This window comes from Lactuca serriola, chromosome 7, assembly GCF_051521515.1.
Source record: "Lactuca serriola cultivar US96UC23 chromosome 7, Lser_US96UC23_V15, whole genome shotgun sequence".
Taxonomy (NCBI): domain Eukaryota; kingdom Viridiplantae; phylum Streptophyta; class Magnoliopsida; order Asterales; family Asteraceae; genus Lactuca; species Lactuca serriola.
This window is the reverse complement of record NC_136414.1, coordinates 72688283-72703506: the sequence shown is the minus strand read 5'-3', so window position 1 is coordinate 72703506 and position 15224 is coordinate 72688283. Positions and strand designations below refer to the sequence as shown.

Genomic DNA, 15224 nt, shown 5'->3' with positions numbered 1-15224 from the left:
TAACACATTCGAAACGCATTCTTATCCATGTCTTCCTCTCTAACCCTAACCAGATGGTACCCGGACTTCAGGTCTATCTTGGAGAACCAAGATGCTCTCTGCAACTGATTAAATAGATCATCTATCCTTGGGAGTGGATAACGGTTTTTCACCGTCAGCTTGTTCAACTCCCTGTAATCAATGCACATCTGGTGTGAGTCATCCTTCTTCCTAACGAAAAGGATCGGTACTCCCCATGAAGAACTGCTCGGACGAATGAACTGCTTGCCCAACATTTCCTACAGCTGTGATGATAGCTCCTGCATCTCTAGTGGTGCCAATCAATATGACGCCTTAGCGATAGGGGCCGCACCTGGAACCATGTCGATCTGAAACTCGACCTGCCTCTCTGGAGGTATCCATGGTAACTCCTTCGGAAACATGTCCGCAAACTCCTTGACCAATGGAACCTCAGAAACTGAAATTTGATCTTTGTCTCGCGTATCCACCACATACGCTAGATAACCCACACAAATATATTGTCTAGCCCTGACAGCTGAACAAACCCTGATCCCACTTTGGTACCCTCGCCATAGACAATCAACTCTCCCCCACTTGGGGTTTGAACCACTACCTACTGACCCTCGTAGTCGATCATGACACCGAATCGACTAAGCCAGTCTATCCCCACAATCTTGCATACATCCCCTATGGGGATGGGAATCAAGTCAATCGAAGAAAGATACCCCGAAGATCTCTAACTCACATCCTCGGTAGACCGAAGAAGCGGAAACTTCGTGTTCATTAGCGATAGAGACTCGCAACGAACACTCTAGCTCTCCTACTGGTACATTGAACTCCCTACTAAATGTCTGAGATACAAATGACCGAATCGCCCTGAGTCGAAGAAAACCAATGCAGGCAAGGAGTTCACTAAAAATGTACCTAATCAGAGGTATAAACAGATAAGCATAAAACTTATACAATCAATAAGATAAGGGACAGAAACATACTAGCAACAACATCTGGTGCTGCCCTGGCCTCCTCTGCTGTGAGTTGGAAGGCGCGTCCCTGAGCCTTCATGGGCTCTGCTCTACCTGACCTCCCGTCCGTTATCCTCAGTGTAGCTGGGGTGGGAGCCTGCATTGGCTTGGCGGTAAGTAACAGATAGTTGTCCTTCAAGTGGCCAACCTGATCACAGTGATAACACAATCTCATACTCGGAACTGAGGCGGGCTAGCGACAATCCTTCGCATAATTCCTGTCCTTTCCATACCTGTGGCACCTACTACTAGCTCGACAAACCCCAGAATCACCCTTGCCGCACTTCCCATAAGTGTGGCTCTGCTGACTCCCGATCCTAGAATCAGTGGTCTTATATCACTTCAGTGCTGGCTGTGACTGTGTTGGGGCCTACCATTGCTCCCTTAACTCCAGCTCAATCTCCAACTCATGCCATCTAGCAGCCTCATGCAACTCTAGTAGAGTATCACATTGCTGGGTAGACACAAAATGACGAATGTCAGTCTTGAGCATGCTTAGATAACATGTTATCTGAGCCTGCTCGGAAGCAAACTCCGGGCAGGACATCGCCCTCTTTGTGAACATGTGGGTGATCTCCGTCACCGACTCCCCATCTTGTCTCAATCCTAGAAACTCTTGAGCCAATCATTCCCGCTCAACCCATGGAATGTAACGAGCACGGAACATATCCTTGAACTGCTCCCAAGTAACAGCTCTTTGATCATCAGTGTACGACCCAGTCATCAATCTCCACCAGTCCTTGGCCCCAGACCTCAGCAGGTTCAGGGCACATTTGACCTTCTGGTCAGTAGGATACGAGCAAGTAAAGAAACACCCCTCCACATCAAAAACCCACCTCATGGATTTGATGGGGTCCTGAGTCTCATAAAAAGTATGGGGCTTCATGTAATCAAAATCCCTATACTAAAAAGCCTGATTGGATCCTCCCCTTGCCGTCGTAACAACCGATGCAACTGTGGCGGCAGCTGTCTCTGCAAGAGCTGTGTAACGCTCGTCAAAATACTCGACCATGGTGGTCTTAATAGACACAAACATCTCTGGCAGCTGTGCCTAGAACAAAGTGGCAACCTCATCGTGCATGATCTCTCGAATCTTGGCGTCTAGCTTATTTGCCCCTATCTGTATCACAACCTCGGGTGTTGCCGACCCCTCCTGGCCGCCATCTCCTGATCCTGGATCCCGCCACAAAGCGCCTCGTAACCAACATTCTGAAAATATACCAGAAAGATATCAGATAATCCGTATAATAACAGGAACCAACTCCCAACTAAACCCCATGGGTTGTTCCTTCCTTGCTACGCGTATGGGTCTTGTACTTTCAGTAATACGGGCCAATAATATCTTCCACAACTACTCATATTTGTTTCAAGTATCATCACAACACCCTAACAATATACATATGCATGGTGGTCGCTCATTCCTTACTCCTAGAGGAAAGCTAACTATCTCATAACTTACCTACCAGCCTCACTCAACCCACCCATGAAACTTACACCAACCTTGCAACACTCGTGTATGCTAACCATACATAACGTTGATCCTATAGACTTTCAAATACATGATCCTACCCTAATCCCTTCATCAAATAAGAACAGGAAATAAGGCCATACCAAACATTCTCAGGCTATAAGATCTTAATTATGTACAACCGTGATGCATACACAAGCAACTACAATAATGATGTCAATTTCATATAAGGAAACCCTAGGCTATCAGTCATCATGTAACCAAAAAATTCTATCATGCAATTCCTGAAGATCCATAGCATAGTACTAGCATGCTGTTTTAACATATCATAATATCAAATAACCGTATGGTATTTTGGGGTCTACTTACTGGCTCCAGCTGATCGTACACCCGACATCCTCCATTGATATTTTGAAAACCTTTTTGAAAATCATTTTGAAAATCTTTTCCTTAATTTTGAGTCTGGATTCAGACAAGTGTTCCTCCAATTCACTCAAACCAAGGCTCTAATACCAACTTGTAACATCCATAAAAATCATGCCAAATTTAAACTTTTTCAAAACATTTCAAAACCATTAATCATTACAAAAGTTGTTTTTAAAATAGTATAATATTAGGGTATCCCAGAAACAAGTCATAAACATGAGGAGCTATACGATCACACATTTTCCTTCCCGCGATCATCTGATGTACCTGAAAAAAAAATTAAAATTGTAAGACCAAAGCTTAGTGAGTTCCCCCAAAATACCGATACACTACACATAACACATATACAAATAACACCACGTATTGGGTCCATAGCTTTACAGACTAGATTACCCCTTGCCCCACAGTGTGAGTCTGGATTGCCTTCCGGGCCCACAGCTTACATCTGGATTTCCACCAAGCCCAAATACCTGACCCTCAACTTGTATCTAGAATGCTCTCGAGCCCACAGTACGAGTCTGGCATGCCTTACCCGGCACCCAGCTCGTATCTGGAATGATCCTGAGTCCTCAGTATGACTCTAGCATGCCCCACCCGACCTTCAACTCATATATGTAATACTCTGGGGTTTGTTGGCTGCTGCACGGAGCAGTATAACCTCAACCCAACCCACATAATATGTCGACATATAACATAACTAATACACATACAAATAATCACACAATAACACAGGTAGTCCTAAAAATCTACAAAACCGGCATATCAACTAGCATGCAAAAGTAACTCATACTCGACATAATACCAACTGCTAGGATAACATATCCAATGGGCCGTCATTGGTGCCTTCGACCCCTTAGTATAGTGAGGATAACTCACCTCTCAACTGTCGAATCGAAGTGATAAACTCAAACTCTTGAACCACACCCACGAACTCCACCACCTATATTCACCACAAGTCCATTTCCATAAATTTCCAATTTACCAAAATACCCCAGAAGTCAACTAGTCAACCATTTGTCAAAGTCCAAGTGAAAGGTCAAGGTCCACAGTCCATGTTGACCTAACTCGTCGAGTCCTTCCTGAACTTGAGAAGTCGTGAAATCCCCAGTTGACTCATCAAGTTTCCCTGAAAGTCGCCGAGTTCATGGATGTCAAAATATCGGGGAAACACTAGCTGACTCGCCGAGTCACCCTACTGACTCACCGAGTCCATGCAGAAATCCTTGCACGACAATCTTCATCGGACTCGTAGAGTTGGCCATGCAACTCATCGAGTCCCTTCAGTCCTTTCTCCATCCAGACTATTTCAAGCCACTTTAGAGCTCCATAATGTAGATCTAAGCTCATAAGGAATACTTCTTACGTAAAGTTGCAAACTTTACGTACATGCAAGGTGATAATAGCCCAAATAAAGCTAAAGAAAGGTTCTAAGAGATGAAGAAGGTATTGACTCACTAAAGGCTAAAACTTTATGATCTTACGGACCAAGATAAGCCTAGATCTGAAGTTACAACTTCAGATCACACCTAATACCCAAAGTAACATATCTATATTGCCAAAGTGGCCCTAATATCATACATGCATAGATATAGATAGAAGAAGGTCAAGGTAACAACTTGTTACCTCAAAAACGATGCTAAGATGAAGAAGAACTCGGATCTACAACCTTCCTCCTATTCCAAGCTTGAGTACTTCAAGATCTTCCTTCCATAATCCACCACAAAGCTTAATATCACACAAAAAGAAGGAAAATGTAGGGTTTCTGGACTCTCAAGGGGCTGTGAGGGAGGCTAAGGGAGGCTAATGACCCTTTAAATAGGATGCAAAACCCCGTAAATTAGGGTTTCATCCTCCAGCTCCAACTCGTCGAGTCATGCCTCTGACTTGGCAAGTTGGTCATTTAAACATGTGGCCCAAAAGTTCCAACTCGACGAGTCAGGGCATCCTACTCGTCGAGTAGACCTTCCAATATGAAAAGCAAAGCTGTAAAGTTAATACCTGAGAGTCGCATCATTAAATAGATTCCTCTATATCCCGTTACATGGACATCATGGCTCGAGCAATATATTCATTTCATTACTTTGCAATTCTTTTCATTATCTTACATTTGTTGTCATTACATCCCATGCTTTACACATTTCATATGCTAATATAAAAAAAATACCCATTTCAAAAGTAGATCATCTATATTTCAGAAAATTTCAAACACATTATCAAAACGTTCATTCTTCCAAAACGTTCTTTGCTCATAAAAACATTCTTGCTTTCATGACATTCTTTTAAAACATTATTTCCAAAAGAATTGAATACTTTCATTTCAACAAGTTTCATATATCAAAACATGCGTATTTCATTATCACAAAAATCATTTTTCCATGTATCCCAAAGTAGGAAAATGCCAACATGTACTCACCTCAATCACTTGTAGGTTACCTAGTCTTCTTCTTGTTCCTTTACTTAGGGCAAAACTCTCAAACATCACCTATAGAACATTGATATAAGTAAATAAAATGACTAAAATTCCCCTCAAAGGTTCTTGTACTAAATTTTATTAATTCATCCTATTTCTCATGAAAAAATATGAATGTAGGTGAAAACCACACGTAAATCCGAGTTTGTATGCAAAAGTTATAAAAAGTTAATGTGCCATTATTCAGATTATTACATGGTCTGTGTAATGATTTGCCTTGCCATTACACGACCGTGTAATGAGCTCTGCACACACAAAAATCTCGAATTTTCTTAATATAACACTCTAATTTGTATAGTTCTTGAAGACCCTTTTCCCATTCATCTTTCACCACTTGTATGGGTCCTCATGCATGATTAAGAGGTGGTTTATCATCCTAAAACACCCCTAATTAATTTTTAATTATGTAACACCCGTTTTCCATAATTGATCAGTTTAGGGCATTAAGGAATCAAAAACATGGTTTTTGGGGAAAACCAGGTGTCACGACGGGACTATAGGGTGGTCACGACGTGACGAAGCAATTGAATGTTCGCCTGTTCAGAATGGTTGTCACAACGTGACAACTAGAGTGTCATGACGTGACAGAAGCTGCAGCCCAAACCTACAGATTTTTAGGTTTTTTTTTTCATATTTAAATCCCTTAACTCATGTCGTAGGGTATCCTCTTCAACCCTCACCCCTTCCAAACAAAACCTTAGCCTCCATTTATAAGTTCTTGAGCCTTTGGTGTCTTGAAACCTAAAAAGTGAACATCTAGCAATCCCAAGCAATCAAGTTCCGATATCAGTAGAATCCGAGATATGGTGAAGTTTCGTGATTGTAGTCGTGAGTCGAAGGCACCAATGTCAGCTCACTAAATTGTGTATGTAGGATGCTTGCTGTCTTTGTGACTCTTGCGTGTTTGTATAAGCCTATGTAATAGAATAGATGTATCTGTGATGACCAGCTAGGTCTAGCTGTTAATATTGTATTATGTTGTTTATATGTGACTGAGATTGCTGATAGTCTCCAGGGTTGCTGATAACCCACCAGGTGTGCTGGTAGCCCACTGGATTGTTGATAGTCATCAGGGTTGCTGATAACCCATAGCTGTTTATTTGTGATGTGCTGGGTGTGGTATTTTGGGAACTCATTAAGCTTCGTGCTTACAGTTGTTGACTTATTTGTGGTAGGTACTTCTAATAATCGTATGAATGTGAAGGCATAACCGTACACATCTTGGGTTTTTATCTTGTTGATCTTGGGAGACTCTGATTTTAAATAATATTTTTGAAAACAATGGTTTTGTAAACATTTTATTAGTAAAAGGGCTGTTTAAAAAAATTTAAAATTGTTATGATTTTTAAGATGTTACAGTTGTCATTTTGATAAATATTAGTTTCGGTAACGATTTGTTGGATTAGTTTGATTTGGCTTTTATATATTTATGGTATGAAAATGTAGGACAATTGATGCCAAAAGAATATTGAGGAGTCATGTTTCTTTTCTTTACCTCCAATGACTAGATTGAAATGCTAACAGTGCACGATGTCGTGCCATTTTGGCCTGAAAATGATGGTATCATTGAGTCCATGGTTCCAAATAGCAACGACTTCAACATGGTAAGCTTGGGCGGGTTCATGAACATTTCCAACCCACTGTATTCATTATCTCCCATGCTGATTTTTATCTTCTTTTTTAGTAAATGTTTTAAGAGTTTTTAAAAACCTAAATTGAGAGGGTTGGGAGGGTTTCGAAAGATAAGTTTGTCACAAATCTATCAAAATCCGTAAGTATCAGTTGAAAATCTGTCACCAAGTCCTAATAAATGTAAATTTATTAGTAAAATTACCGTAAAAAAAGTTATTTTTCTTGTAGTGCAACCCACAAATTGTGCAACCTATGATATATTTTTCTAGTTCGTCACTGTTCCTAAAGAAGGGTTCCCTTCAACCTAATGTTGGCAAAAACATAAATTCTCTATTTTAACTATTATTTTTATCTCAAATATTTAAAAACTTTACACAATAATTCATCCTAAAAGACTAACTTGGTTGACATATAAACAAAGTCTTCTATTAACTTTTTATTTTTATCTTAAATTTTTAAAAACTTTACAATATTTTTCATCCTAGATAACAAGGACTAATTTGGTAGAAAGCCTTCTATTAACATTTGTTTTTGTTTCAAAAAATTTTAAACTTTACACAATATTTTCATCCTAAATAACAAGGACTATATTGGTTGATAGTCATGTTACCTTAAATATAACATCTTTGGAAATTTAAAACTTAAATAAAAGGAAGTACATTTATAATTTAATTACGAACTTGTCAAAGTCTGTTAAGCACACCAAATTTATGTTCAAAAAAAGTTCCAAAATTCAGTTGATTGTTTCTCATGTCACACAAACATGCATATTGCTGTAGAGTTCCAGGTAACTAGGCAACCATTACGAGCTACCAACTACTAGGTAAATTTTATAGATGATACACTCAGTAGAGGCTTTTGCATGCGGCAACATCATCAGCTTGTGCTGCCAAAAGGACATTTGCAGAAGAACTTGAACCAACAATCCTCATCACTCCATCAAACACGGCCTGTCGAAAGTAGTGCTCATCTTCAATTTCATCAATAACTTCTCCGACGACCTTAAAATCTATGCAACGAGACAACACCAAATGTCCCATAATCTCCCCAAAGTCGTTTGGTGCTAGTCGTAAATCACTGTCGACATCATCTAATGTTAACAGCGATGCATAGCTTCTGCACCCGGTTCTTAAGTCGCTTTTGACCAGAATCTTTTTCAATAACAGGAAGTCCAGGAGTTTAGCGATGGGTTCGACACATGGTGGGCTTCTGTCTAAGAAGAGTAAAATGGCTTTCTTCACAAACTTCGGGTAATCATAGGGGAATTTTAGCTCTTCTACGAATTGTAAAACATCGTCAAGAATAAGAACACTGAAATATTCGTTTAAGAGAGAGATCGTTATTCTCTTGATTTCATCTGCATTACTTTCACCGGAAAGTGTAGCTGCTTTGACAGGTTTGGATTGACCTCGAATAGACTCCTGATAGTCTACGGGATACCAAAAGTATTCCTCTGAACGAAGAGGAGTGAAAACACCATTAAGTGTATCCACTAGGGCATTATATGTAGCGATAGTGAAACTGGCCACTCTTGGATGCGGAAACCTCTGATTCGCCAATGGTTTCTTTCGTGGTTGAGATCCATAGATGTCCGACGAAGTAAAACCAGGACTATATTGACGGAAGTCCATAAATCTTATGGCTTTCTCCTGAAAACCAGCTTTGATCATCAGATACAACACACCGAAAACAAAGACCAATCGAAAGAAATAGAAGAAAAACATGGGGCTACCTCTTCCGGGATGGGAACCCATTTATTCAAGCGAAGATCAAGAATATCACGAACAATAAATCTTATCCGTTGGGCGACTTGTAGTTTCGTTAATATCTCTGTCAGTCGGTAGAAGTAAATATCGTTAATACGCTTCGATGTTGGGCACTCATCAAGTTGCTTGCCTATGGTTTGCAAAAACTGGCATATGGCCTCCACATTTTCTTCCTCCGGACTAACGGGTGCTAAAAGCTCCTGTTTACATCATTACATGAACAGTTATGATAATCATGTTATATCCTTAACTCGAGTCTGTGAACTGCAAATTCTACAAAAGAATAAGATCAAAGTGTTTGAAGCAAAACCAGGACAATGTGGCGAACAATCGATTCAGTCACCATCTTATGTTTGAAAAGCTCGCCAATCAAACGGATGCTTCCGAAACCTCGTTGCTTAACTATTCTTTCTTTATCTCTACAACTACGTTCGGATTCTTTGTCAGGAGCGGTGATTGTCGGCCTTGTTTCTTTCCTCGGTTTGACTAAACTTTCGAAAGCCTCCTGGCATGTATTCAACAGCACTCGCTCGAATGTGATCTTTTTTCCACCAGGCTCATCAGATGTAAATGGGCGGAGTTTCCTTTTGAGATCCGAACACAACTGAGCAAACATGGGGCAAAAGGTAGGTTCGAGAACAGCATAGTCAAATATCAAGGATGCCACGCCCTTTAGAATATTAGATGTTGTGATCCCCGACTCGATAGGTTGGCCTATGAGAAGATCAACCTTCTCGTGTATAGGCTTGTTCAAGATACTTAAAAGGCAAGTAGAGTCATCCATGGATCTCTACTAATGGATAACTAAAGAATATAAGTTGATCTGTAGTTCAATTATACTGCAACTTTATTAATTCAAACTCACAAAGGTGGACAAAAAGACAGAAAACATTACCTCTTCCACATTTCTGGTAGCGGTGTCGAACATCAATGGGAGTACGATGAAGAAATATGTCAGTAGTGATAGTACATGTCGCAGGAACGAAGAAGATTTGTGTCTGAAAAAGATAAATTTGATGAAGCGGAGAACGCGATGAATGTGAGGGACAAAAGTCAAAACACTTTCACGAGTGCGATCCGTGTATTGTCATTTTATCTAATTAGCGGGCCGATACATCCTCCCTTAAACCCAAATATTCACAATAACGACTGAACCCAATTTAAAGGAGCCAAGTTTAAAAAGAATTGAATAGACCCACGCCAAGCCATCGAAGAGAAACAAAATGTTTAAGTAGGAGATCAAAAAAATTAAAATTTAACTTTTTTTTTTAATTAAAAATTAAAAGGACCACCATAAGTCTTTTAAACTCTCATTGTAGTCTTGAATATATAATGATTATTGAACTATACCATCTATATGATCGTCTCTGTCCTATATTGTATTTTTCATGTCATGATCATTCTCATATGTCATTCTTAATGATCCCTTATTAAACATTTATTGTGGATGTTCTAGATGATATCTTCCGCATCATATATAGTTAATAGGGATGCTGACGATGATTGTACTTTTTTTAAGATAATTATGATATTGATGAAGAACATCTTCTAAAATAAACTTTCAAATTAATGGAAAGACAGAGAGGACCAAGGAAGAAAGCAAAATGCTCCCAATCTGAAGGGAAAGAAAAAAGCATGCCTAAACAGTCCTTGTGAGTACCACATGAAGATAAAATATCGTAGAGAATGCAATCACTAGATTTATCAATAGATGAATTTGGAAAAGAGACACTAACTTTAATATTTTTCATTTTAATTAGAGGAATTTTAATCTTCCTGCTAAGAGTGGCTCCCCTAGATTGGTGACAAATGACTTATTATATACATCTTTAGAGGTCTAAAAATGTTTCACATCGTTGAAGCAATTAGTTTCAAGTTCGAAACGGGAGTATATACTGTCACACCCCCACCCAGCGGCGGAAACACCGGACGGTGTAACGTCATTCCTTGTATCATAGTTATATAACATATATTGAAGAGTACAAAAGAGTTTTATAAACTACATACCTTTATTGATGATATAAAGTTACGTTATTCTTGTTTCCTAGTATTTATCACATAGTGTCTGAACTATCTCATACGTCTTAACAAATATATGTTTCATATGAACAGAAAAGATAATAGTAAAATTTCTCCTGTTCGAGAAACATTTAGTCTATGAAGTTCCTGAAAACACATGTATTTTGAAAATACGTCAACATAAAGTTGGTAAGTCTATAGGTTTTGACTCCATATAAAATAGTATTTTTTTTCCAAGTTTAAAAAGTATAGAACATAGTATAAAAGAGTCATTCTAACTCATATCTAACAGTATATATCCTAAGTATAATAGTTTACTTATTAAATAAGTTATATACCTAAAATCTTTATATACTTACAAGGAAGGTTACTACATATAAATCGTATTTAAATTCTATACGAGTATATATACTAGGTAATATTATTTACCTATAAATTCTTTGTACCTAGAGTATAAGTGACTGAGAAACTTATACTTAACATTAATACTTGTATATCAACAAAGTATAATGTTTCTAATAATTTGCTACCATGAGTCTGGAACCGCTGTTATGACATACAAGACCTCTGACAAAAATAAATCCCACCTATGGTTCCACGAAGGATTTCCACCTTCGATGCCATAAAATATTATGTCCAGACTACCGTGAAGGAGACGACCCATATAAAATGCAACGTCCGTGTTTCTAGGCTAGGCATTAATATTGATGTAATATTCTAGGTTAACCTTTGTAACTCATTTTGAAAGAATAAGAATGTATTATTTGAGTATTATGTGTTTTATGCTTAATTGTGTGAATTAAATGAATTAAGAACAAGAATAAGCGTAATAATGAAATGTTAGATCAAACCCATATCGATATATGAAGACGTAGTGGTCGTGACAAGGATTCCGAAAATATAAAGAATGTCGAAATCTGAATTGTAACGAAGAAGTTATGATCTGTTGATGTTTCGCCACAAAACCGATGCGACACTGCATGACGTAAATATTGAGTTTATGATAGAGCGATATTTAGCCTTAGTGATCTAAACAAAAGTCGTAGAATAAGTTAAACCGAGAGCGTGCATAAGAAGAACATCTAAATCTGACTTCGTATAAGGAAGTTATGATTTTTCTAAGCTTCGACTTAGCGGTATGCAGCACAAAGTTCGAATATGAGGTAGAGTGGTTTCTAGCCGAAACAATCTAAACGACAATCGAAGATCTCATCGATAGTAGTCCACAGTAAAAAGACAGATGAAAACGGACGTCAGATGAAGAAGTTATGAATTTCAAACGGAGTTTTCCGGTCCCGACCTACTAAAATAATATAATAAGAGTTAAAAACAAAATTAGCCGACGGAGTCTAAAAGAGAGTTGTAGAGCGTAATCTCACCTACGCGTGCATATAAAGAACGTCGAAAACGGAGCTCGTGTGTGAAAGATATAAATTTCTGGAGTTCGCGGCACGAACTTCCACCTAAGTCAGAGCTCACGACGTGAGCATAGTGTTCACGACGTGAGCAGGTGATGGATGTCTTCCTGGGCAAGTGGCCTGATGACGAACGTAGTGACATATTTGAGCTCACGACGTGAGCATAGAAATTCAGCTCCCTATAAATAGAAGTCGAGTTCAGCTGAATTGGTTGCTCAATTTCTCTCCTCTCACTCCATATTACCTCGATTTACATGCAAGTTATACCCCCGAAGCCCCGGTATCATCCCGAGACCCAAAGCAAGTCCCGAAGCTCCGAAGATCCCAAGAAGAAAAGAGTTTCCGAGCCAAAGCTCTGCCCGCAAGAAGCCTGGTGTGTGAAGAGATCACAGTTTCACCGAAGAATACTGCTTGAAGAGTCGTAGTGCTGTCCGAGCATCGTCTTATCAAGTGAGTGCATAGTCCCTTTCATATACACGATTTTAATACAAGTATTGATGAATGTATTAGATATATGATATGAGTAAGTGTGCAATCGCTTTCTGATAATACATATATATGAATTATACTCTATGGAATATGTGTTATGTGTATATGTATCATCTGTTATTTGGAATGAGTATTGAATTAACATGCTATACAGGTTTTAAACTATGTATAAAATATGTATATTTTATCTATTAATATGTTGGGTAGAACATGGATAGATAGTTGGTGTGTGATGAAATAAAAAGATGAGAGGCCTCGATGTTGTTGTTAATCTAATCATCTAGCGGAGTATGGATGATGACCACATACTCTTTCTATATTGTCCAGTGGAACGCTGACAGGTTCATAACCGGTAGGTGTTGTGAACGATGTGTTCACCGGTGTACTCTATCCCCCTCATGTTTGCCTTTAGGACATCTATTGTTGAGGAAACCCATTTGCAGTAATGTCCATCCCGATGAAAATCCTAGATTAGGTCCCTGGTAATAGATGTTGTTTTAGGGACGTAAAGTGAGGATAACAGGAATGGGTGATCGGGTTATTGTTGGTTGGTAAAATTAAATATAATTATTTATCATGGGTTGAAAACCCTATATGCTAACCAGGCTCCCAAGCCTGACCCACTCAGTTTTATTTGTATTATAGGTAGTGGCGCGAGAGCATAAGATGGATGAATCATCAAGTTATTTTGTTTATAGGCCAGTAGTTGTATATAACTGTTGTAAGGCTTATAATGTGTTGTTTATGTTTTTTTTCTGTATCGGAACATGACATCCCGAGCATTGTTATATATGAAAATACATTTCTTTAAGAAATGCTTTGATAAACTTTATTTTATCATATTGTGTTTTGGGAAAAAAATTCCGCAACTCTTTTAATCAAATGATTACTCTGAAAATTATTTTAAAAGCATAAATTAAATCGGTCTTTTCTGGCAGTGATTTTGGGGATGTCACATAAAAACACTATGCGCTTCATCGACGTTGGATCAATAAATAAATAAAAGGACAGTTCGTCACTTGCTAAATATAGGTTGTAGCTAACAACAACGAGTGGGGTTGTCAACCCGTATAATTCCATACACGACTTCCTCCCTCACACGGGATCAACGGTTACAGGTCGGAGGATTTCCCTTAAGATTCCAAATCTTAGTTAATGAATATAATAGCTCATGTAGACTTTGACAGCCTCCTAAAGTTCTAACAACAAAACCATATTTGTGTCTAAAACCCTAAGTTACTAGACTATGCTTTTAAACATTACTCCTAATTTCATAGTATTTAGGAAGTACAACAGTTATAACTTGAGGTTAAACCTGGTTTTATCTTAACATAAAACCAATAATAACAATATACCTAACAAGTATATATAGAACTCCTGAATATACCTTCAGGGCTATACTAATAACATACCAGGTTTTATCTTGACATAAAACCAATAATAACAACATACTTAACAATTAATATATATATATATATATATATATATATATATATATATATATATATATATGTAGCTCTTGAGTATAACTCCGAGGCTGCATCATATATAATATATATAGAATTCCCGAGTATAACTCAAGGTCTATATTAGTATAATAACGTGCTAATTAATTTAAGATAGTTGTATGTTTTCAATATATCAGATATATTCTAGGTATAATGATGCAAAACAATTATATCCTGGTTAATATAACTATCTATATTGATACGAACATACTATCATATAAACATAATATTAACTTTTATATAATATTTAGCATGCATTTTCCCCCGAAAACATTAAAAAGTAGGGTCATGAAACTCACCCTAGTAGTGTGATCTGTAGAATCTAAACGGTCAGAGGCTCATCGTTGTCAGGCTCAGGAAGGTAAACAACCTTAAAAAACGAGAGAGAATGAAAGGAGAAGGTGTAAGGAATTAATGAGCTTTGATCGCTATTTATAGGCTGTTCTAGGCCCATTCACATCGTGACATACCTATGGTCACGTCGTGAACTTTCATGAGTCATCTTGTAGCCTAAACACGTGTTTTCTAGCCTCGATTAGTGTTCTTGGATAGTTTCATGTGGTGGACTTAATGTTCACGTCGTGGACTTAAGGCGGCTAGGGTTTATGCCACGTATCATGCCCTTAGACAGCTACATCTTCGGAAGATCATAACTTTTGCATATGAGCTCCGTTTTTGACATTCTTTATATCCGCGTATAGTTATTTTCGAGTACTACAACTGTCTTCTAGACTCCAATAGCTAAATCTAAGTCTATTTTAAATTCCTTTTGTTATAGAGGATATAGTGTTAGAATTTATCATAACTTCTTCGTGCGAAGTCAGATTTAGATGTTCTATATATTTTTGGAATCGTATAGACTCTGTAGTGTTGAATGAAAATAAAGTAAATTGATTATAATATGTTTTTGTTATATTTGTGGGAATTATCTTTGACCTACCTTTAACTGGTGTTACATATACCTTATAAAGAACTTAGTTAATGAGAAGAATGAATATCTTGAGTA

General features: G+C 38.0%; 1 protein-coding gene across 4 annotated transcripts; it reads right to left on the bottom strand.

The window, feature by feature from the left end:
* Nucleotides 1-7641: 7641 nt before the first annotated feature.
* On the bottom strand, nt 7642-9880 carry LOC145063335 (eukaryotic translation initiation factor-like). 4 transcript variants are annotated; one of them, XM_079010920.1, is made up of 4 exons: nt 9680-9880; nt 9095-9574; nt 8751-8984; nt 7642-8667 (listed from the first exon to the last, which is right to left on the bottom strand). In XM_079010920.1, exons 1-4 carry the CDS (start codon nt 9710-9712, stop codon nt 7864-7866), a joined length of 1551 nt encoding a protein of 516 aa, XP_078867046.1. In that variant the 5' UTR covers nt 9713-9880; the 3' UTR covers nt 7642-7863. The 4 variants fall into 4 exon arrangements, with proteins under 4 accessions (XP_078867046.1, XP_078867047.1, XP_078867049.1 ...); XM_079010921.1 differs by having other exon boundaries at nt 9095-9607; nt 9680-9879; XM_079010923.1 differs by having other exon boundaries at nt 9095-9588; nt 9680-9879.
* Nucleotides 9881-15224: the final 5344 nt, after the last annotated feature.

Coding starts and splice junctions, on each gene's coding strand:
- LOC145063335 (XM_079010920.1), bottom strand. CDS start 9,712: ATGTTCGACACCGCTACCAGAAATGTGGAAGAG. Junction 9,575..9,679: donor CTACCAGAAATGTGGAAGAG/GTAATGTTTTCT, acceptor ATCCATTAGTAG/AGATCCATGGATGACTCTAC. Junction 8,668..8,750: donor GGGTTCCCATCCCGGAAGAG/GTAGCCCCATGT, acceptor GCTGGTTTTCAG/GAGAAAGCCATAAGATTTAT.